At 43.2% G+C, this 24,532-nt stretch overlaps 1 protein-coding gene across 1 annotated transcript in view; it reads left to right on the forward strand.

Annotated features, from left to right (window-relative positions):
- Window positions 1-24,532, forward strand: part of ERCC5 (ERCC excision repair 5, endonuclease) — a 212,442-nt gene that overhangs the window by 135,529 nt on the left and 52,381 nt on the right. The window contains exon 14 of the mRNA XM_078657970.1: window positions 21,316-21,516. Within this exon, the coding sequence (XP_078514096.1) occupies window positions 21,316-21,516 (201 nt within the window). The remainder of the gene's footprint in view (window positions 1-21,315; window positions 21,517-24,532) is intronic.

Here is a 24,532-nt window from a genome sequence, read left to right on the forward strand (position 1 = left end):
TCAAAACTATTTTTGCAAATCTGTTAGACTTCCCAGAACGAGTAATCCTGGCTGGTGATTTTAACATCGTATTAGACCCCAAATTGGACAAGTCTCTGAATAGCAGAGCCACTACACTATCTAAATCTTGGGCATATCTGCATTCAATGATGACGCAGACAGGACTTTGCGATGTTTGGAGGGACAGATCCGGCCACCAGTTAGGAGTTTCCTACCACAAAAGAAAGTATGGCCATAAATCAAGATTCAATTATATCCTGGTCAGCAATAGCTTGAGGGGAAAGTCAAAGATAGTGGCTATTTGACACCACATTTATCCGACCATTCAGGGGTATGCCTTGATTTGGATCTGGAAAGCAGGCAGAGCGTTAGTCTGGACTTTTGATCGCACGCTGCTCTTAGATATAGAGTAGATGAAGCATCTGTCCCATGCAATGAAGTGCATTTTGGGTCATAATTCAGGTTCAGGTTCGACCTCCATAGTCTGGGATTCATTGAATCCTTATTTAAGGGGACCATCACTAGTAGGGTGTGTTTTAGAAATAAGCAATATAGAGAAGAGGTTGCCCAAAAGGAAGCCGGGATGAAGATAGTAGAGGATGGCTTGAACAAAGCGGTTAAACCGGAGAAACAGCAGGAAAACATGGCTAGATTGAAAGAACTAAAGGAGCAGCTACACACCATCCTCAGACGAGGGTCATGTATAGCTGGGATGCGAGTAAGCTTGCCTATTTTGAATATGGTGAGGGGGTGGGTAGGCTATTGGCTTGGAAGGTAAATTCAGATAGGACGTGTAACCTGATAAAAGCAGTTGATGATGTTGAAAGTGACACTGTCTTGTCCACAGATGAAGAGATAGGGTGTGCCTTTTATGATTTTTTTCAAAATGTATACCTCGAAGATAAGGTAGTTAATAAATCCGAGGTTGTAGAATGGCTGAGTGTGAACTCGCTTAATCACCTGGATGCGACCTAACAGGAACTTTACCTCTTTACAGGAAGAGGTAAAGAGGGCCATTCTAGCTAGCAAAGTGGGAAAGGCAGCAGGCCCAGATGGTTCGCCAATAGAACTCTACAAAACGCTGGGGGAGGTCCTGATTCAAGCCATGACCCAGCTTTTCAATGATATTTTATGCGACGGAGTAAAGCTGCCAGGTTGGTGGGGCCAGGCAACTATCACCCTGATATTAAAAGCGGGGAAAAACCCAGTGAGGTGTGAGTGATATAGACCCATTTCATTGTTAAATTCAGATTATAAACTCTTGGCCAGTGCCCTCGCTGACAGGCTGGGATCAGTAGCAGGAGATATGCTGCTCCTCGACCAAAAGGGGTCTGTCAAGGGTAGAAACCTTTACGATCTTACATATGATTTCATAGGCGCAATAGATCTGGCCACAACCTATTCGCGCCTCCCCCACCTTGCAGCTATGACCTTGGATGCCACCAAGGCCTTTGGTGTTAACTGGGTGTATCTATCAGCGATTTTGTAGAAATGTAACCCTGGTGCAAAATTCCGCAGAGCCATTGAGTTGATCTACCAAGACCCGTCTGCAAAATTGCTGGTTAACGGCAATCTAACCAACTCTTTTAAAATCACTAGGGGTGCCAGGCAGGGCTGTCCCCTATCTCTTCTCCTCTTCAACTTGTATATTGAGCCATTTACCCAGAGGTTGAGAGATGAGGTGGACATTTTACCATTCAAGTATGAGGGATGGGAGAGAAAGGTAGATCTTTACGCCAATGATGTTGTGGTTCTCTCCTCAGACTTTTCTACTGCCCTGCCAGTGGTAATAAAGCATGCCCAAGATTTTGGCAGGATATCAGGGTATGAGGTAAATGCTGAGAAGACAGAGTTCATGTCATGGAACTTGGGGGTATGTCAACACCAGACCAATAGAGACATGAGGTATCTTGGGGTCAGAATAGTACAAGACATTAACAGAATTTCAGAGACCAACCTGGCTAACGTAACAAAGGAGTGTCAGAGGCTGATGAAGAACTGGGTCCACCTCCCCCTGTCAATCTTTGGTAGGGTAAACCTGGTCAAGATGACAATGCTTCCCAAAATCACCTTCTTTTTTAAATGCCATTCCACCACGTTTTGACAAACCAGCTATAGATAAACTTCAGCAGGCTATTAACTCATTCATATGGGCCTGTTGAGGAACCAGAATTGCCTGGAAAAAGTTGAGACGTAGAAGGGAGGACATTTGCTTCCGGACCTACAGTACTACGCTTGGGCCTTCCAATTGTCCCATTCCAGGATGCTTTTAAAAACACCGGACTGTGTTGGGGTAGGGACAATGTTTTCAGCGATGCTAAAGGGTGCTAGTCTGGCCCAGGAGGGTTTCTTGTTCAAATATGGAGAGCCTAAGTTTTCCTAAAAGAAGGTTGAAAGTGCTACAAATATTAGACGGCTGAATGGCCTTAGCTATTTCTCTAGACTGGCCCCCTTGTGGGATTCCCCTAGTGCACCAAAGTGCCTAAGAGACAAATTAGCACAGCCACGTAGAGAGGCCGGGCTCAAGGTATGGGGTGACCTAGCTTAAGAGGGCACACTTACCTTGGTCAATGCTTTACACCATCTTGGAAGGGGGTATCTCTAAATTTAAATATATTCAACTTCAAAGCTGGGCCCAAAACCTTAAATTATCTATAGGCATGGGCAACATTTTAGAGGAACACCATGTGGAAAGACCAATGGAGAAGAAGGAGGTCTCCACCTGGTATTGGAGTATTGAAGAGGCAATTGATGGAGACTTCAAACTAGCAGAAATTGTGGGGTGCTTGTCTGCCGGAGGAAACTCTGGGAACATCTTTGGCAAACATCTTTTAGTAATCTGTTCTCCACAGTAAAACCGGCATGGCTAAGAAGGAACTACCTGTTCACGATTATTCATAGGTCCTATAACTCCCCAAAGGTTGTCAAAGATGACAGCAAGGCCTCCAGTCAGATGTAAGAAATTCAGCTTGGAGAAAAGCATCCAATATACATATGTTCAAGGAATGCCCGGCTATCTGACTTTTGGGTAAAAATTGGTGAAACAATCTCAGACATTTTGGGTTTCCAAATTCAATTAAGCCTCTCTTTGGTAATGTTTAGGATTTCCAGCGAAGTTACAGGCCCAGCAAGGTCCTTCCTCTTCTATGCTATACTTCTGGCCAGGAGGGAAATATGCAAAAAAATGGGTGGAAGGCTCGCGCCTCTGCATGCTGTCTTCGGTCTTTCTGATGTCTAAGCTAGATTTGAGAGGGACCCAGACTAGGAGGAAGAAAGCACACTGGGAGTTTCTATTGAGATGGTCAAATGCTGAGGTGTGCGAGAATCGTTAATGAAATCTGAATGTGTATCCATTTAATTTATAATAGAAATTGGTCCTATGATTATGCCTCTTTGGATCTCTCTAGACTGTGTTGGGCATGTCCCGCTTTCCTATCGCCAACATCAGCAGTCGCCAGTGTTTAGTAGCCCACATTAGAGAGTGACTGTGCCTCTTTTTTTTTTCGGGACTGTGCCATCCTAGTCCCCAGATGTACCAGCAGGTGGGCAAACCCTCTAACTCCAAATACCTGTTATCTAACAACGTATAAGGTACTGGCGACTGGTTTGGTCACTGTGGTCTGAGGTGAATGAGGACTAAAAGAAAACAAAAAAATGAAAATGGGAAAGGTAGGTCTTTCAGTAGTGAAAAACGAATATACAAGTTTTTCGCTATGAGGATGTGTAAAATTAAAAAGTACATGCCCCACTTTTCAAATACACTGGACCTTGCCCACAGGGCTGTCCAGGGCCTACCCTGTATTAAAAAGGAAGGTTTGGCAAAAGGTTTATTTTGCCAGGTCGAATGGCAGTTTAAAACCGCAAACACACACACACAGGCTGCAGTGACAGACCTGAGACATGTTTAAAGCCCTGTTTAATCAGTGACACAATCAGTGCTGTAGGCAGAGATGTTTTAAGGCATGTGTAAAGTTTGCTCTGGTCCAGGGCCTCAGACTTTCAGGGGCACCCTGATAGAACCACCTCTGTTCTGCAGAGATTCTTGCCCTTATAACCTTGAAAACTTCTTCAGCAAATTGTTTTAAATACCAGTTTTCTTTCTTTATTTTTAATGTGGGTGATGTGAAAGTCTATTACAGACATTAGCAGAGAAATGTTTTGTTTGTTTTATGCAACATTCATAAAAAAGTTTATTTTAGATCAAAAAAGAACATCACATATGAGAAGTGAGTCTCAGAGATTATTTGCAGTCACTGGCTATAGAACCACTTGCAGCACCATAAAGAACGCGCCCTGATCTACCCCTCTAGGTGGCTTATAATTTTTCTTTATGCAGACGACGTCACTCCTTACATAGCTAACCCCCAAGTTAATCTCAATCCCGTATTGCACGAGGTCACCAAGTTCGTGGCCTTCTCTGGCATAAATGTCAACTGGTCCAAATCGGCAGTCTTCCCGCTCACAGAACCGACTGCTCAGTACCCCCGGACTATCCTTTGACATGGCGTTCGGAGGAAATCAAATATCTAGGCTTCAAAGTCACTAGACATAGAGAGGAGCTTATACGGGCTAATTATGTAGCCACACTAGATAAAGTTACTGAGTCAATCACAAAATGGCTGTCCTACATCTCTCTATGGCCGGGAGGATCTCCCTGGTAAAAATGATACTATTACCTAAGTTTCTCTACTTGTTTACCAATATACTGTATAATCCCGGCAAACATTTCTTCACCGCACTTAAGACTCAAATAATCCGCCTGGTATGGGGGAGGCAAACAAGCACGGCTAGGTCTGGGCACTCTGACTCTTCCTTTCTCACATGGCGGATTCGAGCTACCTGATATTGAACTATACTATCACTGTCCTCAGGCGCACTTCGCCATATATTGGCTGCATCCATCCCGCTTTAAGCCCCACCTGGCGGTAGAGGAGGGGTATATGACCCCTATCCCTCTTTCAGGTTTCTTGTCTTCTTTGCGTAGGGGAAGGGAGTGGGACCCCACCACGGTGGCGAACACCATCATGTCCAGGAGAAAGATAGCTGACAGATTGGGTGTGACAATGCTGGATTCCCCTAAGGTACCTCTGCTGCACCTTCTCTCTCTCCAAGTCACATACGAGCTTCAATGCAAGTAAATGTTAGAAAATCTACACTTCACCACCTGGGGCGACCTCTACCTGGAAGTTCCATTCCGCACCAGGGAGCAGTTCTTTGGGCCACATACACCCTCCACCATGGAGCTATTTATGTATATCATATTTAGGCAAAGTGTGAAAGCAGCCACCCCGGCCTTCCCCGCAGAGCCACCCACATTACTATCTCTCCACGCACTCCTGCAAGCTGAGCCTCCTGGGCATGTCACCTCCCTTCTCTATCGCCACGCACAGCTCGCACCGCTCTCCCGCACCCCGAGAACCCGATTAGAGTGGGACCTGAATCTGGGACGACAATTAATAGATGACCAATGGGAATTTAGTTGCAAACAGACACAAGCTATAACAGCCAGTAGCCGCCTGAGGCTTATACACTATAAGTTCCTACACAGGTTATATGACACTCCGGCCAAGCTACATAAATTCAAACTCCGAGACGATGATAGATGTGCCAGATGTAGGTGTGAGGGGGCGGATTTCCTTCCCCTTGACTTGTTTGTGCCTGTCCACGCAACAATATTGGCAACAGGTTTTCATAGGAATGTCTAATATGATCGATTCGCCGCTACAGGCATCATCAGAGGTAGCTCTGCTAGGCTGCACACGTGATATTGCCCCTGCATATAGGAAGTTTGTCTCCTTAGGCTTCCTAATAGCAAAGTGTAGGGTGGCATGCTGCTGGGGTAGGAGCCGTGCCCCCAAGTTCAAGGATTGACTACATGACCTCACTACATGGCAGGAGCAATCGCTCAGTTATGCTGAACTTCTCCCGCCCACTTCCAGACCCAGAGATGTTTGGAGCCCTTTAACCACATACTTATTGGTGACAACAGGGAGCTCTGCTACCGACGCAGGAGTACCGGTTGGAGATGCGGATCATGATGACCCCCCCCCTTAATGCTTGCTGAAATCAAGGCACCCGCTCCTCCTGTATGTAGAATGGGAGACTGAGGGTGGACGTGGGCGTTGTGTGTGTGAGAGAGTAGCTTCCTCCCTGGCTATAGCATTACAGATGTCCAGAATCGTCATTTGCTACTTCTGTACCCCAGATGTGTATCAAATGTTTGTCATTATGCACAGTATATGATTCAGACATTTACTATGTCTAATGCAAGTGTGACTCTGTTTTTTCGGACCTCAAATGTGAAGCAAGGCAGGAAGGGTTTTGTTTCCCCTGTTGGGGTGTATAGATGCAGAATACATCTGTTCTTAGCTTAATATTTGATGATATGTCCTGCTGTATTGCCAAACTTCAATAAATAAATGTATTATAAAAAAAAAAAAGTTTATCCCCCCAACAAACCTGTGCACATCATAATCACTGTTCTCATTTAAAACGTATCCAGAAGAAATATGAACTGTAGCATGTACACACTAAGAATTCCTGGTTACAATACATTTCTAAAGTCATAGGTAAGACTAATGACTCTTTCAATACTGTTCAATATATGCATTAGTTATTAATGATCCATTCACTGTGCCCATTTTCTCCCTCCCAATAAAGGCCATAAAACATTCTGAGGACAGAGTGTCATACACACCAGACTTTTCATATGCATTGGAGTGTGGCCCACACAGATTTAAAGCCTGTCCATTGAATGTTCATTTAATGATATTTCTTTAGCCTTTACTTTCTCTATTGATTGAGAACCCACATTCCATCAGTTTGAGATAAAGATGGCAAATGTTTGCCTTCATCCTAATAAAGTATTGTCTTGTAACTCTAAAAAAAAAGAGAGATTATTTGCAGTAATATTAGTGAGCTGCTGCTGTGTTACAATATTGAAAACACACATCACTGTCCCTGAATATTAGATGTAAATACATTTAGAATTTTAAACAAGTGCGCCTTGCCAAAGGAGAATGAAAGAGCTGAAACTGGGTTAGAAAGTGAAGCTAGAGGATCTCTGGCTTCATCCCTTAGCAGGCACACACATTAGTTATCTTTTATGGTGAAAAAAGACTTCCATACAGTAAGTTTATCTTTAGGTGCGTTTGTATTTCATCATAATTTTCGATTTTTCAAAATCATTTCATATGCAAAATTTTTTTTAACAATATTCATTTCAGGCAATGTCTTTAGAATGAGTCCAATGCATTTCGGGCATTAACAACATGCCCTTCATCAGGGAATTGACACTGTGAAACAATGATATAAATGGGCATTAGTGAAGTTTATATCCATCTGACTGTGTATAAAAATAAACAAGCCAACATATACATAAGCTTAATCATGTTATCGATTATATCACAAATTATGCATGTTGTCGATGAGTGAATGGAGGAAAAAAAAACCCACATCATTCTATGGTAGTACAGAGAAATCCTACGTATTTGGGGGTGGTTAGGGGCAAGCGGCGTGATAAGAAATGCTAGGGCGGCGTGTCACTTACATGCCTGTTCCGTAAAGTTTGGTCGATTCTGAAAGAAACGGACAAAATGCAGTCAGCGCGAGCTGGTCGAGTACTAAGGTAAAACGCTCAGAGCTGAACTCTGTCGGGTGTGTATGACTAACCTGAAATACGGTTAAGAAGATTTGTAGTCCGTCTGGTCGTCTCAAAGAACGCCGGCACAGAAGATTCTGGCCGCGTTTTAGATATTTGAAAAGTTCCGGTCACGTGACACGTCACGTAGTAGAAAAGGTGAAAAGACTCATCTATCATGCGGGTCGACAATGTTTACATAATAGTGGTAGGATAAAACCGATTAATAAAGATTGAAAAATACAACGTTGAGAGTGAGATCTGTGAAAAAACGGCATGATTGTGAGAAAATAATTAAATTATGTGCGAGTCTGAAGTTCAGTTGGGGGTGACTGGGATAACAGTTGGCGTGGGGGCTGGTGAGTGATGTAAGGGGACTAAATATAAATGGGAGTTACAGGGTAAGTGCTAATGAACAGTGTCAGTGTGAAAGTGAACAAACACAATAATCACAAGGTAAGGTCAATGAAGCAATATTTACAGGTAACAAGACAATTCGATTCTTTCATTCAACCCCATCGGTTTTTGGGTCGACAGTCTCTGAATCCAGAAGTTCTCTCTCCTAAGGAGGTGTTTGTTGTTGTCTACCCCCTCAGTTTTGTGCACAGTTTCAAGATGATGTATTTAATTTGTGACACATTGTGTTGTAGTTCAACGTAATGTGAGGATAGTGCTGACTTCGTGTTTTTAAGTCGGATGTTAGACTTGTGTTCCGTGAGGCGCACCTTGATGCGTCGTTCTGTCTTGCCGACATACATCTTACCGCATGGGCATCTTATCCCATATATCAAGTTGCTGGTATCACAGGTGGCATTAACCCTTAGTTTGATGGCATTACCTTGCATGGGGTGATAGATGATGTTTCCTCTAATTATACTGTTGCAGTTGCCACAGTTCAAGCAAGGTTTTGTTCCAGAGTATGTAATAGTCTCAGTCTGTTTCTCCTGTAGGATTTCTCCCAAGTTCTTGGCCCTGGTGTAAGCGAATAGGGGTGGTTGGCTAAATGAGTGTTTGAAATCAGGTTCAATATTGAGTATTGGCCAATGTTTCAATATAGCATGTTTGAATTTTTTACTGGCAGTAGAAAATTTGGAAACCACCACAGTGCGTGTTTGATCTGATTTGATTTTTGGGGTTAAAAGCTTGGTCCTGTCGTTGAACCTGGTGAGTTCAGTTCGTAGTGTCTCTTCCGAGTTGTTCCAAATTATGAAAAAATCATCAATGTATCTGATTATCATCCTCAAATTGTTGGTCCATACTGTTTTAGTGAGAATGTGTTGTTTCTCATACCACTGCATGAAGATATTTGCATACACGGGTGCATGGCCATCCCAGTGAGTTGTTGGTACCAATTTTCTTTGACTTTAAAGTAGCTGTGATATAAAGTAAAACACATAAGTTCCATTAGAAACGTCTGAAAGTCTCGATCCAATTCGGTGTTCAGGAGTGCTGCTTCCATAATTTGGAACAACTCGGAAGAGACACTACGAACTGAACTCACCAGGTTCAACGAGATAGATCAAAGAATCCAACTCACTTGGGATATATCAGACACCTCTGTCAATTTTCTGGATGTAAAAATAACTGTAACCCAAGAGGGTTTCACAACGGAACTCTATGTCAAACCGACAGACAGGAACAACATGTTACTACATTCGAGCTTCCATGAACCCAATTTGATAAGAAACTTACCATTTTCACAAATGGCCAGAGTAAAAAGGATTACCTCTGATAACACAACCCTAACGGCTAGTCTCAATGAAATGACCAACAAGTTCATTAATAGGGGTTACCCACGAACCCTTGTGGAAGAAACCAAAGTAAGGATCACTAATATCGACAGGACCAAGCTTTTAACCCCAAAAATCAAATCAGATCAAACACGCACTGTGGTGGTTTCCAAATTTTCTACTGCCAGTAAAAAATTCAAACATGCTATATTGAAACATTGGCCAATACTCAATATTGAACCTGATTTCAAACACTCATTTAGCCAACCACCCCTATTCGCTTACACCAGGGCCAAGAACTTGGGAGAAATCCTACAGGAGAAACACACTGAGACTATTACATACTCTGGAACAAAACCTTGCTTGAACTGTGGCAACTGCAACAGTATAGTTAGAGGAAACATCATCTATCACCCCATGCAAGGTAATGCCATCAAACTAAGGGTTAATGCCACCTGTGATACCAGCAACTTGATATATGGGATAAGATGCCCATGCGGTAAGATGTATGTCGGCAAGACAGAACGACGCATCAAGGTGCGCCTCACGGAACACAAGTCTAACATCCGACTTAAAAACACGAAGTCAGCACTATCCTCACTTTACGTTGAACTACAACACAATGTGTCACAAATTAAATACATCATCCTTGAAACTGTGCACAAAACTGAGGGGGTAGACAACAACAAACACCTCCTTAGGAGAGAGAACTTCTGGATTCAGAGACTGTCGACCCAAAAACCGATGGGGTTGAATGAAAGAATCGAATTGTCTTGTTACCTGTAAATATTGCTTCATTGACCTTACCTTGTGATTATTGTGTTTGTTCACTTTCACACTGACACTGTTCATTAGCACTTACCCTGTAACTCCCATTTATATTTAGTCCCCTTACATCACTCACCAGCCCCCACGCCAACTGTTATCCCAGTCACCCCCAACTGAACTTCAGACTCGCACATAATTTAATTATTTTCTCACAATCATGCCGTTTTTTCACAGATCTCACTCTCAACGTTGTATTTTTCAATCTTTATTAATCGGTTTTATCCTACCACTATTATGTAAACATTGTCGACCCGCATGATAGATGAGTCTTTTCACCTTTTCTACTACGTGACGTGTCACGTGACCGGAACTTTTCAAATATCTAAAACGCGGCCAGAATCTTCTGTGCCGGCGTTCTTTGTGACGACCAGACGGACTACAAATCTTCTTAACCGTATTTCAGGTTAGTCATACACACCCGACAGAGTTCAGCTCTGAGCGTTTTACCTTAGTACTCGACCAGCTCGCGCTGACTGCATTTTGTCAGTTTCTTTCAGAATCGACCAAACTTTACGGAACAGGCATGTAAGTGACACGCCGCCCTAGCATTTCTTATCACGCCGCTTGCCCCTAACCACCCCCAAATACGTAGGATTTCTCTGTACTACCATAGAATGATGTGTTTTTAGGTCTCGGCTAAAGACGCGCGGAAGCGCGTCTCCGCCGAGATCTTATGTTAGGGAGTGTGCTCCCCAGGAGACAGTTTGGGGCGCGCGCATCCCTGGAGCCGATTTGAAACGGGAACGCGCGCTGTGGCCAGGCGCTGTCTCCTGGGAAGCGCAAGCACCACACACGCATGCGCATACACACACAAGCACTCATGCACGCACGCACATACATACATACATACAGAGACACACCCCCCCTGACACATACGCGCGCACACACACAAGTGCACCGAGGCCCCCCCTCCCCCGCCGTCACCGTCGCCGTCGCATACACACACGAGCATACACGCACACACACACACACAAGTGCACCAAGCCCCCCCAGCCTTTTGAAACTTACCTGGGCAATGTCGGGGACTCTTCTCTCAGCACGCGGCGCCCAACCTCCTGCTAGCGCGGCCCCGGGTCTCCACACCGCTCACAGGAGCCCCGGGCCGCGAGACGCATCGACTCCGCCTGCCTCCTCTTCCGGTCTGGACGTGGCCCCGCCCCCGTCACAGGCGACCGTGCCTGACTTCCGGGGCGGCCTCCGTGTATTCCGTCCGTGGATTCTTTCCGTCTTCTGTTTTTCTTGTTCCTACGTCAGCAACAAAGTCACTCAAGAGAGGCACGGAGTGCATGTCTAGGTGAATACGTGCTCTTGTGCCTACGGGCCGGATGTACTTTATTTTTTATTTTTTACAGTTTTATATAGCGCGAACTTGAGCCAAAGGTTTCAGAGCACAGCAGCAACCCCGGCCGCACCTCCCTCCTCGCGCGCTCCACGTGGACTCGACCTCCCGCAGCAATGCGAGGTAAGCAGAAAAGTTTTTCAAAAGTTTTTAATTTCCACTTTCTTTGTCCTTGTGGCACAGACTGTATTTTAATCTTCAAATTTAGGTGGTGGGGGGAGACAAATGATTTTAGACAATGAGAAAAAACATAATGGGAAAAGCATCTGTTATAGTAGCAATTTTGCACTGTTTGCCCGGCAGTCGGTTAAATGTATGTCCAGTTGAAGCCGAAAGTTTAAGAAGTGACACTCTCAGATCCCCCCCCCCTCCATCTAAGGTTTTTTTATCCACTGAATTAACACTCTAGAACAAGGAGTGCAGGGGAGGTGTGGTTTTGTGGCTGAATAACTGTCTTCGGAGCTCGGCGACCAAGCTGCAATTCCGGCGCCGCCACTTGAACCGCAGCCATGTGTGATTCTAGTTAAGTAATTGTATCTCCCTATACATCGAATGAAAACAAACGTAGGGAGTAATGTAAAGTGGGCGTTTTGTACCAAGCTCCTGTGTGGATGGAGCAGAGACTGCATAACAGTGGATTGTGAGTCGCTTTTTGCATCACCTGACATACAATTAAGAAAATAAGGATAAAAGGGCAGCTATCGGGCTGATGTAAAAATATATTTTTAAGGATACACTTTCACGTGGTCAGGTCCCTAGTGTCTGTAATCACAGCACCCTTTAGGGCCACCCTGGACCATTGTTATAGCTATTTTTTGCTTTGTTGAGACAGTGCATGTAAAGGAAGAGTCTCCAGTCGGTTTACTTTCCGGTTAAATAAGAAATTGGAGTTATTTCTTAGTAGCTGGACAAATGCCCTTATCTAGTGGCTACTGTACGCTCATTCTCTCTTCTTTCTCTCACCCCCTTCTCTTTTTTGATTTCCTCTTGCATTGTTCGCCAACAAGTCTCTTTCCCTAAAACTGTGTCCGAGATTTGGAAGACCCATGTGTGCGCTCTGAAGTGGCCTCAGTCATCTCCTGAGTCAATCAATAATAAACGAGTAGGTCAGGGTGATATCTGTCTCCTGCCTGGCCCGTGCGTGCCTGTTCTTTTTTTCATCTCTTGCAAAATGCAGATCCTGCAGGGCAGATAGCCCCATCTGGCTGCCACGCACTCTGGTAGGTTTACACTTCTTAGAACCAAGAGCCATCTTCCACATGGGGGTCTTGCAGAGAATAGATACCAGTGTTTACTTTTCAAACCTGCTGGCCCAGCTATCGCTGCACGGGATTTAATATTTCTATAGTGTGCAACAGGGGGCTCGCTTTTGGTACTGGAGTATTAATTTCAGGCTGGAGGCAGTTCTCCTGATAATCATATTACAGGATAGATAATACTTAGCTCAGTGCTTAATTTGTAAATAAATAAGTGCCAGAGACCTAGTTATGAGGCCACTGCAGCTTGCACCACCCATGGCCTCTGCCAGCGCTGCCAAGTGTGACAATTCAGACTGTTCCCAGCCCCTGAAGCTATAAGAATGGCTTGAGTGAGGTGTAGTCTTTTTCAATGCACATTCAATAATAAACAACTGTTTACCACACACACATAAATACCCACAACCACACCTAACCAAACACACACAACCACACGCACAGCCACATGCACAACCACACAACCACACACACAACCACACAACCACACACAGAACCACACACACACAACCGCACAATCACACACATACACACAACCACACGCACAAACACTCCACATAATTTGACATCAATCCACATAATTCAACTAAATAACACAACACACCACATACATCTAATCCACACTACAGAACTCCACATCATGCCACAAAATTCTACAGCACACCACATAATTAAACTCCACCACATACCATTCCACAACACAAAATACCATTACACATAATTATACTCAATAACACACAATCCCACTCCACACAATTCCAGTAAACTCAATACCACATAATTACTACCCACAACATTCCACCATGCCACATCATTTCACTACACAAATACAATCCACACCACACAATTTCACGCCACACAATTCCACAACTAACAATTCCAATCCAACCCACATAATTCCACTACACACCACATGCATACACTCCATAACACATGGCTAAAAGACATTGCCATTTACAATGCCATTAGCTCTAACTCAAATAAATCCGAGACCTATTGCATTTCTAATGCTTGTTTTTTCCTCCATTCACTCATCGACAACATGCATAATTTGTGATATAATCGATAACATGATTAAGCTTATGTATATGTTGGCTTGTTTATTTTTATACACAGTCAGATGGATATAAACTTCACTAATGCCCATTTATATCATTGTTTCACAGTGTCAATTCCCTGATGAAGGGCATGTTGTTAATGCCCGAAATGCATTGGACTCATTCTAAAGACATTGCCTGAAATGAATATTGTTAAAAAAAATTTACATATGAAATGATTTTGAAAAATCGAAAATTATGATGAAATACAAACGCACCTAAAGATAAACTTACTGTATGGAAGTCTTTTTTCACCATAAAAGATAACTAATGTGTGTGCCTGCTAAGGGATGAAGCCAGAGATCCTCTAGCTTCACTTTCTAACGCATTATGACTGACGCCGTGGGGCACTCGACATCACCTTGCGGAGCACCAGAAAACTATCACAAACACCTACATAATTGGGTGACCAACTCTTTTCTCTAATCAGCGCTGTGCATCCTTCCGATCCAATTTGCATTATCCGATAGAGCTGAAACTGGATCATGAATTCAAAGCTGTTCTGAACAGGGGTCCCCAAAACTCGCTTGTTCAGGGCCCCTAAAATCCTTAAGATTTCCCTGACTGCAGGCCCACTAATAGAATTTAATGTATGGGCACAGGTTGTGCCACTTTAAAAGGGACCTACAAGTAAATTAAATATGCAAATGTGGTATACACCAATTCTACCATGCTTTAAAGAAAGCTCACAATCACTTTAGCACTGGATAGCAGTAGTAAAGTGTGCAGAGACCTAAAGCCAGCAAAAGCAAAGTCAGCAAAACGGGAGGGTTGAAGGCAAAAAGTTAGTGGAAAACGACTCCAAGGATGCTCTGTCTAAACTTAAATAAATCCGTACATTGATAGCTAGCCTTCAGCACTAGGTTTGCTTCTTCCCGCCAGTCTTCTGCTAACCTTTGGAATGCCCTATGATGCAGACTTCCTTGTCTTGGCGTCCCTGCCTCCACCACTGTGGGGCACCTTCAGTGTCCCTGCTTTATGTGTCATAATTCCATCCACGAAGACTCTCAATAAGGACACAGATAACCTCTCCTTTAGTATTGTTCACATCTTTCCTGGCTAAGGCACCTCCCCCTTCTTGGGTTTGTGTTCTGCACCTCACCTTTTTTCTGCCCAGTTACAGGCATGCTTTTGAGCCTCTTAAGAGTGACAGTGATTTGACCTCCTATGCGTGCTTTTGTTTTACATTTACTGGTAAGAAAATGAATCCCTCGTAGATTAAAGCATAGCAAGCATGACAACATGCTTACAGTTGATATCAGAGTATAATTTGGACGTTTGTCCTTCTACTGATACAATTTCTTCTTTTTTGCAGAGGTGACTCGCTAACCTGCCTCTGAAGGTAGGTGGGGCTGGTGAAGTGGGACCTACTGTCTTGACCTCCAATGTGCCCGTCTCACCACAAAAGAATTGTTAGGAATTCAAGGATCCTCTTCCAAGTTGTTTCCCCTTAAAACTTTGCTATTCTTGTCCCGTCTCTCTCCACAAGAACTTGAAAATTCTTTCCCCAATCTTTTGCTTGCATCCATTAAGAGCTAGGAGCTCTAACCATGTCTCCTGATCAACCTCTTGTTCTCTTCCATTAAGAGCTGTACTATTCTTTGCTGTTTCCCTGACTCTCCTATGCTATCCTACTGTCACTTTGTCTCATCCCTGTGTCCTCTTTCACTTTCGTTGGTTCTCTAGGTAAACGTTTTCTCAGCATACCTTGCTGATGCTTGTCCTGTGGTAAAACAAGGCTAAACCAAGGAACTGTTTTGTGTTCCTCAGTATGGACAACCTTTCAACTGTAGGGTTGCCAACAATTTAGATGCACCCAAAAGCACTTGTAGAACCCTCTGGATACGCTATCATTGGATTAGCCTAATGTCTTCGTGGAGTGTCTTCCAGGCCTACCCAATTCAAGAAAGGATTGCTCTTACTCAGCTTGCTTCCGGAGGTTTTTTCTGAGGCCTGTAGAGTCAGCCTACATGTCAAGTATAGTCATTGATGTATTTTTAAAATGCACATTATGCCGCTACCTTTATTTGCCTTAAAATGAGAAGGTTGGAAGCTTTAGTGCCAAAGAAAGCTACAATTTTATTAAAGATGAGGAGATCAGTGTAAAGTCACTCCTGCTCTCCAAGCGGGGTGTTGAGTTGCCAGTGTAGTTGTCTTAAGGGTATAGCCGTTTACTTTTCACTGGCCTTTTCTCCCATAGCATCTCTCACCATTCCTCTGTAGATTTCTTCCTCTTCTTTGCTGTTGCTATGGCTGGTTCTTTCTAACCCCAGTTGTATAGAAGAGAGTGAATTGTTCATGAGACAAGTTCCTACTATGTGTGGGGTTTGTTCCTTATAGTTATTTTGTGAGATTCTTCTTTTATCTGTCCATTGTACAGCTGTTGCATTGGTTGTGCTACTCTCAAAACAGAGACAAAAAGTGAGGAGTAGAATGCTTGATTGAATCTCGCCCATTATAGGACGCAGAATTCAGGCCTTCACATCCTGAAAAATAAAATAGGGAGCCATAAAGGGCCCGGGGAAGCCTCATATGACCACATGGTTCAGGTGCATGGAACCCAAATTGACCCTCTCCCAACTCCTGTTTTCGAAGCAAAAAATATATATTCTTGCAGTAGGGTTTGTTGACCCCAAAGCAGCATTTGTGGACTCGCAGAAAGCTTCCAAGCCCTGGCTCAGGGTTCATGAACCTGTGACATGGGATTTTGGAGCCTTATGGGAGTTTCCGAAGGATTTGCGGACCAAAACTAAGGTCTGAAAAGCAAACAAAATAGTGGTGAGCCTCTGCTTACCCACCCGATGGCTGTGTGCAGCAGAAACTGGCCGCTGGGTTAGTGTTAATCAGTTAAAAAAACTTTCCTCTGTCAATGAAGATCGTTAATATAGTATTACAGTTTAACATGAGATTTTGGTATTGTTTTTCTTTTTAACATGTGCTGTATTATATGCTTTTGTGGGGGAAATGGTAGGTACAGTGTCATTTCTGGGCTGAGATGTCCATCAATTTTTTTAGAATTTGTTTAATTGAATTACGGTCAGGTGGCATATAGTAGCTATTAGGAGCTTTTCAGTTTGGAAGTATGCTCTTTCTCCTAATGTTTCAACTCTCAGAAGTTTAAACATTGTAGTTGCAATTTGTGCAACGACTTTTAGTAAATCCGGTGGTATTTTGCAAATTGACTTATGTACTAATAGGTCAAGTCGTAAAATACATAATCGTAGTGGTTTGCAATTCAACCTAGGCAATGCATATAAATGGGTAGGTTGCAAACTGTGACCCCCCCTATGATTCGCTGCCTTCACAAGCATGGTGGCAAGTTGAGGTCAACAGACCACCATGTTTGTGATTTTTTTATAAATACAGCAATCTCTTTTGTTCATTTATTAATACACCCCATTTGCCTTACAGAAAAATGGTATGGGTTAAAAAAAATAAACAGTTTTAAAGACTTTTTTTAAGACTAGGCAGTGACCCTACCTCGACCTAATCCTGAAAATTGTCATTCATACAGGGGAGAGTGTCCCTTGGGAATTTGCGAATGGAAGTCTTTGTGATGGCAAAATCATTCGTACATTTGGCCCCAAAGTTAATTAAAGATATGAAAACCACAATTGTCATCCTTTATTACTAGTGAAGATGCAACAGTTATTGAGAACTCCAGCCTTGGGTACCCTGGGGGATGTATTTGATCAGGGTGTTGCACTAGCGGAAAGCATTGGTCCAAACATTGCACTGTATATAAGTGCATATGCGGCCACACTGTGTCCTAAATTAAATATTTCTATAATTGTACAGGGTGTCTGTGAGCAATGAATTGCTTTATGCTGCATTTTGCTTAGGCCCGGGTTCCCTCTTTATTCAGGATTAGATATGCAAAAAAGCGAGACAGACTCTTATGGTAAAATTTAAGGGTGAAGCAACCCCTAATTATCATTTGGCTGTTGTCAAAGTAGGCTAATCTGTTTCGGAGACTTGATAACTACATGAAATGAAAATGTAGTATCTAATACGTCAAGTTTTTTTGATCCAGTGTTGCTTATTGTTTTATATCTGTTTTAATAGAATTCCAGAAATATAGGGCAAAGTAAATCAAACGTTTCAAGTCGATTCAACTTTCACTACTCCGATGATCCTTCAAACATTCATACCAAATTTGAGGCGTCAGTAATTCTTTGAATCTGATAGAGACTATTAGTTGTAGATTTCTTACCTTACAATTTCTGCCAGGCATCAGTGTGGATCTGGAGATTTTTCATTAGCAGTACCTCTGCACATCGGTACATGGCGCCCATCAACTCTGCGTCCATCGTCGGCGTAGTCGGTGCCGAGATGACGTTGCAGGGCCTATATAGACGACACCCAAGCGCGCTGGCATCAGTTCTTTCCTTTTCTCCTCCAGCCAGAGTGCAGATTCGGGTAGAGTTACCCCTTAGCTGTTGTTTCGCTAGCCTTTTTTTGGTTACTTTTTTTCTCGAGTGTTGGACTCCTGGTGCGTCGAGGATGTCCCAACGTCGGACCCGCTTCAAGCCCTGCGGCTCCTGTCTTCGGGTGATGTCCATGACGGATCCGCACCTCGTGTGCCTCTGGTGTCTGGAGCGTGACCACGACCCGAAGTCGTGCTCCAAATGCAGGCCCATGAACCCGAAGGCTTTGCAGGAGCAGTCCCGAAAGCTGTTGGAGTCCCGGCCTCGGCCCCGCCTCGCTCCCATTCCCGTCCGAGGGGAAGGTCTCAATGACGATCCCGGAGCCTACACTCCTCGCCGCACACCAAGTCATCGGAGAGGTCGGGTAAGTTAGACAAACACAAGAAGAAGTCGAAGAAGCACAGGTGTTCTTCGATTTCTCCCCGTCCGTCGACCAACTCGCCACGGGGCTCTGAGCGTCGTTGATTGAAAACTCTATCGGGAGGATCTTCTATCGCAGCAGTAGGGGATGGTTCTTCACCTGAATCTGTCCACTCTCCATATACTTGCATGGACCTTGAGTGGCGGCAGTTGACAGCTTTTGACCTTCCACCCAAAGTCTGTTTTGTCATCTTGGCATTTAGGCATACTACCACTAAAACCAGTGCTTTAAATGGGCCGGTACTCACCGGTACTGAGTACCGGCACTTATTTTTATCACCCTGAGTACCGGCACTTTCTCTACGGCCGTGGAGAGTACCGGTACTCCTGGAGGGTAGGCGCATTGGCCTCTAGTGGTAGTAGCCTTTCTCTTTGTTCAGCCAAATCACTTTTAAAGCCCGGAGCTGAGCCCCCGCTGAACTATTCAGCGTGGGCTCATTTGCATGATATCTTAGTGTTCGCCGTCATAATGTGTTGCAAGGAATCGAGGCAGCCCAGTTACAGCACAATGAGAAAAGCCATGGGAGGTTAAAAGGCCTTCAATCCTACCAGATTCTTTTGTGTGAGTGTCTTCTTATGTGGGTCAGTTTGCCTGCTTGTGTGTGTGTGTTTTTGTGAGAAATATGACAAAATAAGGAAAGGTTAAAATATCACAGTTTGACTTTCATTTTGCATAAGGAATTAACCTGATTTGTTTATAAAAAGACAGTTCTCGTGTGTATTGCAACTGGTATGTATGCTGAAAAACTTCGCATATCTTGCATTTAGCCCCACCCCTAGCCCCGCCCACTCGCCACATTTAAATGAGTACCTGCACTATTTTTTTCCCATTTAAAGCACTGACTAAAACGGTATACGCCTGTAGATGGAACAAATTTGTGGCATGGTGCACAGCAAAGACTGTAGATCCCCTTTCTGCCCCTCTGTCAGAGGTTCTCTTATACATACTTTCTTTGGCCCAGCAGGGCTCTGCTTTGGGCAGCCTTAAAGGTTATGTTGTATCTATCTCTGCCTTTCTATGACTGCCAGATCAGCCTTCTTTATTCAAATCTCTCATTGTTTGCAGATTCTTTAAGGGCTTTACTCACTTGTTTCCTCTGTCTCCGTTTATAATGACTCAATGGGATTTAAAATAGATTTTAACCTTTCTTATGTCTGCTCCCTTCGAGCCTCTTCATAATTGTCGTCTCAGGCTGCTAACTCTCAAAACTGTTTTCTTTATTGCCATCACCTCTGCTTGTAGAGTTAGCGAGCTTATCTGCCTGTCCATCCAAGTAAAGTTGTGCTTTGAACAAAAGCTTTGTTCCTTCTTAAAATGGTGACGCCCTTTCATGTGGGATAATCCATCACACTGCCCACCTTTTTCCCGCCCGCATCCCTCCAAGGAGGAGGAGAGACTCCAAGGTCTGAACCCAAAACAGGCATTGTCTTTATCTTGATCGTACCAAAGTCTTCTGACTGGATGATCAACTCTGCATTGGTTATGTGGGCGCCAAGAAAGGTCGGGCTGTGCAAAAAAATGCCACCTCTCGACGAGTTGTCCTCCGCCTTAAAATATGCTATGTATTGGCGAAAAGGAACCTCCCGTGGGGTTGCATGCTCACTCCACTAGATCTACAGCTGCAACCACTGCATTAGCAAGCGGAGTCCCACTCTTTGATAACTGTCCGGCAACGACATGGGCATCCATGCACACATTTACCAGACACTATTGCCTTGACAGCCAAGTTCGGAGGGATGGCTACTTTGCCCGTTCGTCCTCCATGGCTTCCTGGTTTGTTCTTGTTTCGCAGATATGCTGGAGTATCTATTCTAAGGTAAGTAATCTACAACTAATTGTCTCTATCAGATGAACAAGTTACTTACCATCAGTAACGATGTATCCAGTAGAGACATATATTAGTTGTAGGTTCCTTATTGCCCCACCCATCCTCCCTCGCTCTGCGAACTGATTTCATGGCATAGGGACTTTCCTACATGGCCTAGCTTGGACGCACCAGTAGTCAGCGTCTTTCACGTCTCTGCGCTTCTGGCATAGAATATGGTGTTAAGAACTGACGTCAGCATGCATGGGTGGTGTCTATATAGGTTCCACAACATCATCCCGGCTCCCACGACGCCGACGACTGATGCAGAGCCAACAGACACCACCTACTGATCCAGACTGGCACCTGGGGAAAATTCTAAGGTAAGGAATCCGCAACTAATATATGTCTCTACAAGATGCATTGTTACCAAAGTTAAGTAACTTGTTCGTATATGCCACAAAGAAAGAGCCTATATTTATATTTTCAATATAGTTTTTCTTACATTCTTTTTTCAGAAAATATTTTTAGCAATGAGGACTAACTTGTATCCATGTTGAAAATGATTTGAACTTCTACATTTTAAAAAGGTTAAGAGGATTGCGACATACGTTCTTCCCAACAAACAAGTTTGAATGAGCCCTCTGAGGCAATGCCTAATTGCAATAATTTCTATTCAAGGAACATACCTCATTCTATGATTTATTGTTATGGTAGGCTATTTTACTGTTAAAATGTTTAATATTAAGACTATGTTTATTTCCATATGTCTTCCAGGGACTGGTGGGCCGAAACGCAGAAAAATAAGAAAATAAGACCCAATCCCAATGACACAAAAGTGAAAAAGAAACTGCGAGAACTGGAGCTTCATGAGTCCTTCCCAAATCTGGCAGTTGCAGAAGCCTATCTCAAACCTGTTGTGGATGACAGCAAGGGAGCATTCTCCTGGGGGAGGCCAGACCTGGAGCAGATTAGGGAGTATCCTTTCACTCACTTTGCTTACCGTCATGTGCATTTTCTTGATGCTGATTCCTTTCTGTAACTTGAACATATTGTTTGGGATGTGAATATATAAATTGGATAATCTGAATGATTAGTGTATAGCTACCATTCTAGCAACATCTTTTGGCATTTTAAGGTTGACTGCATACCCTGTATATTCTTGGCAGTTGATAAACAAGGTGATTGTTATGTGTGAGGTTACTTTGATTCTTGGTTTTTCTCCCTCAGCCAACATTATATGAACGGGACCTATTGCAGGTGCTACGGCTGTAGCCTCAAATGTAGTTTTTAAGGTTTTATTCAATGCCATTTTAATATTGTTTTTTTGTTTTTAGTGCAAATGGGGTATTGATCTTGAATTAAATTATCTGACAGTTGAGTTAGTTGAGAATCCCAGTGTTGATCTTCCCAGACCGTTAACAAGAATCTGTTTGATCATCTTCTGATCTGGTTCTCTTCATTTTCATACTCCCAAGACCATCTGATACAATTCTGTGCATTTCCATTTGGCCCGAAAACGTTAACTTAGTTAGCAGTCTTTGTAGGTATTAACCGTTTTCTGATAAGTAAGTCTTAATAGAATACAAAATCAAGGCTGCTGCATTTATCATAATGAAAGGAAACTTTTTTTCCCATTAAAATGACCTGAAACCATCCCCCAGCCCACATTCACAACGGAGATTTTTGATCAGTATTTTAGAATGTGTGGCTTTAAAATCCTGGATAAAGAGTGGATTGTGGTCCCAGCCCAGAGAAGCTGATATGAGGCGCCCCACTGCATTGCCATGAGTGTCAAGAATATAAATCCCAGTAGCTTCTTGTCTCACTTGATTGCTTGATATCCTTGATGACTTTGCCATCATGGAGTTTAACCATGTGAGTTTGGTAGGACAATGTTTTAAATTCCTGTGTAGCTTGGACCTGCAAAGTTTCTTAAGGTTCCACTGCAGAGCCAAAATGCAACAGGTGCAGTAAATGCAGTTGTTTTATTGTCAGTGCTAAATGGCTACAGTAGCAAAACACACTGCTCCTCAAGCCCCAACCCCCTTCGAAGCTGTGTGCTTCAAGTGCTTGTGATTCCACTCCTGTTCCCATGGTAGTTTCTTTCTGCCAGCCTTCAGCCCCTGGCAGCTCAAGCCTTCAGTTTATCCAGGATTAGCATGTGATTTATGTTTACTGTATTTAGCCAAATCTCACAAGTTCAAACAATGACCTCTGCACATCCTGCACACACGAACTGATCATACCATTTGGGTGAAACTGGAGATCTTTCACACTGTTCCTGGTAGCTCATGGAGGGGGTGGGGAGACTAGGATGTGTAACAACATATGTCTGGAAACATTAGGGGCATGATTTGGAGTATGGGGGTCTTTACTCTGTCAGTCAGAGTGACGGAGAACATTACGCCAACCACCCTGACGGGCGGAAGATTGCCATATTTGGAGGTCACCCAGCAGTGATCTCTGTGCCTTCATAGCACTGAAAGTTTAGTGGACAGTCCCTGTCTGTTAGGCAGTCCTTCACTAAGCTTTTGTATTGTTTTTGACCAATAGCAGCATCTTCTTTCTTAAAAGCAAAAAACGAACGCCCTTCACATCCAGGGAGTTTTCTCGGAGGGTGTGTTGGTCCATTTTTTTCTTTTCTATCCACGATCAGCAGGTTTTCCCTGGTGGTGACTACCTGCTCTAAGTAGAGCAGGCGGTGTGATGTCCTCGAGCAGCCCCTATTCTAACAGGCCTCAAGACTCGTTCGAGCTAAACATAAAACAATAATAAACCAGTGTTATTATCGTTTTATTTTGTCAAGTTTTGCGGCAGCTGGGTGATCCAAAATAGACCTCTAATAAATACAACTCTCTTTTATGGACACTGGAATGGAGGCTAGGCAAGGGATTCCTAACTGTCATTAGGAACATCTGTAGGCTTTCTTCAGCGTGTTCTCTGCCTGCATGAATATCTTCACATTTAGGATGAGGTGTTTGAGCATAAATGTAATAAAATGCCGCAAATTAAAAGCTGAAGCACTTGGGCTGTCTTTAGACAAAAAATAAATAGAAGTACAAACGCAAGTAGAAATTCTCCTGAGAATAGTGAGCTCAAAGCAAATCAACAATTGGTTACAAGACATTAGTGAGCTTACTTTACTTCAAATAAATACGTACTGTGGATTGTACAGGCCAAGCAGACATAAAGCTTTACAAAACATTTGCAAATTTACCATTCAACTAAAAATTCTTTTGTTTCTTGCCCAAAGGTGCGGTATAGACGAGATAGACCCTTCATGCCCCTTTCTAATTCTTTCTTGTAACCTTAGTAGAAAACAGAGCTACAGCAATTCACGAATAGTCTTAGATATCTTAAACCTTATTTTTCAATTTCGCTATTCACAGTGCCATTTATCTAGGCTTGTGTATTACATTAGTGCTAGGATACATTTGTCTTCCGGTTAAAAACAGTCTCTGTAGTGTCAATTTTATAGCACTGTTTACAACTGTTATTTCTCTGTAACCAAATAAAACAACACACAACAAAATATCCCATTTGTATTCAAGCTTCCATGAAAGTGAAAGACGGCCTGATAGAGATGGGGCTGCCAGAGTAAGGACATCACACCACCTACTCTACTTAGAGCAGATAGTCACCACCAGGGAAAACCTGCTGATCGTGGATAGAAAAGAAAAATATGGACCACCACACCCTCCGAGAAAACTGCCAGGGTGTGAAGGGCTTTAGTTTTTTGCTTTTAAGAAAGAAGACAATTATGCACACATGCCTAATATTATAGGTTGCCTGTAAGGGAATAAAGAATGCATTAATATTTCAGAGCTATTATGAGTGAAATGCTCCTATGAGTTTTCTTCTTCTTCATAACGTTTACTTTTGAAATATCATGCCAGTCAGTCAAAACCACTTTATTCGATTAATTAAAATCATAAAACTTCACATAAAAATCACATATCATAAAATATATTAGGGTGATACAAAAATATTA

The sequence above is a fragment of the Lissotriton helveticus genome, chromosome 8 (assembly GCF_964261635.1).
Source record: "Lissotriton helveticus chromosome 8, aLisHel1.1, whole genome shotgun sequence".
Taxonomy (NCBI): domain Eukaryota; kingdom Metazoa; phylum Chordata; class Amphibia; order Caudata; family Salamandridae; genus Lissotriton; species Lissotriton helveticus.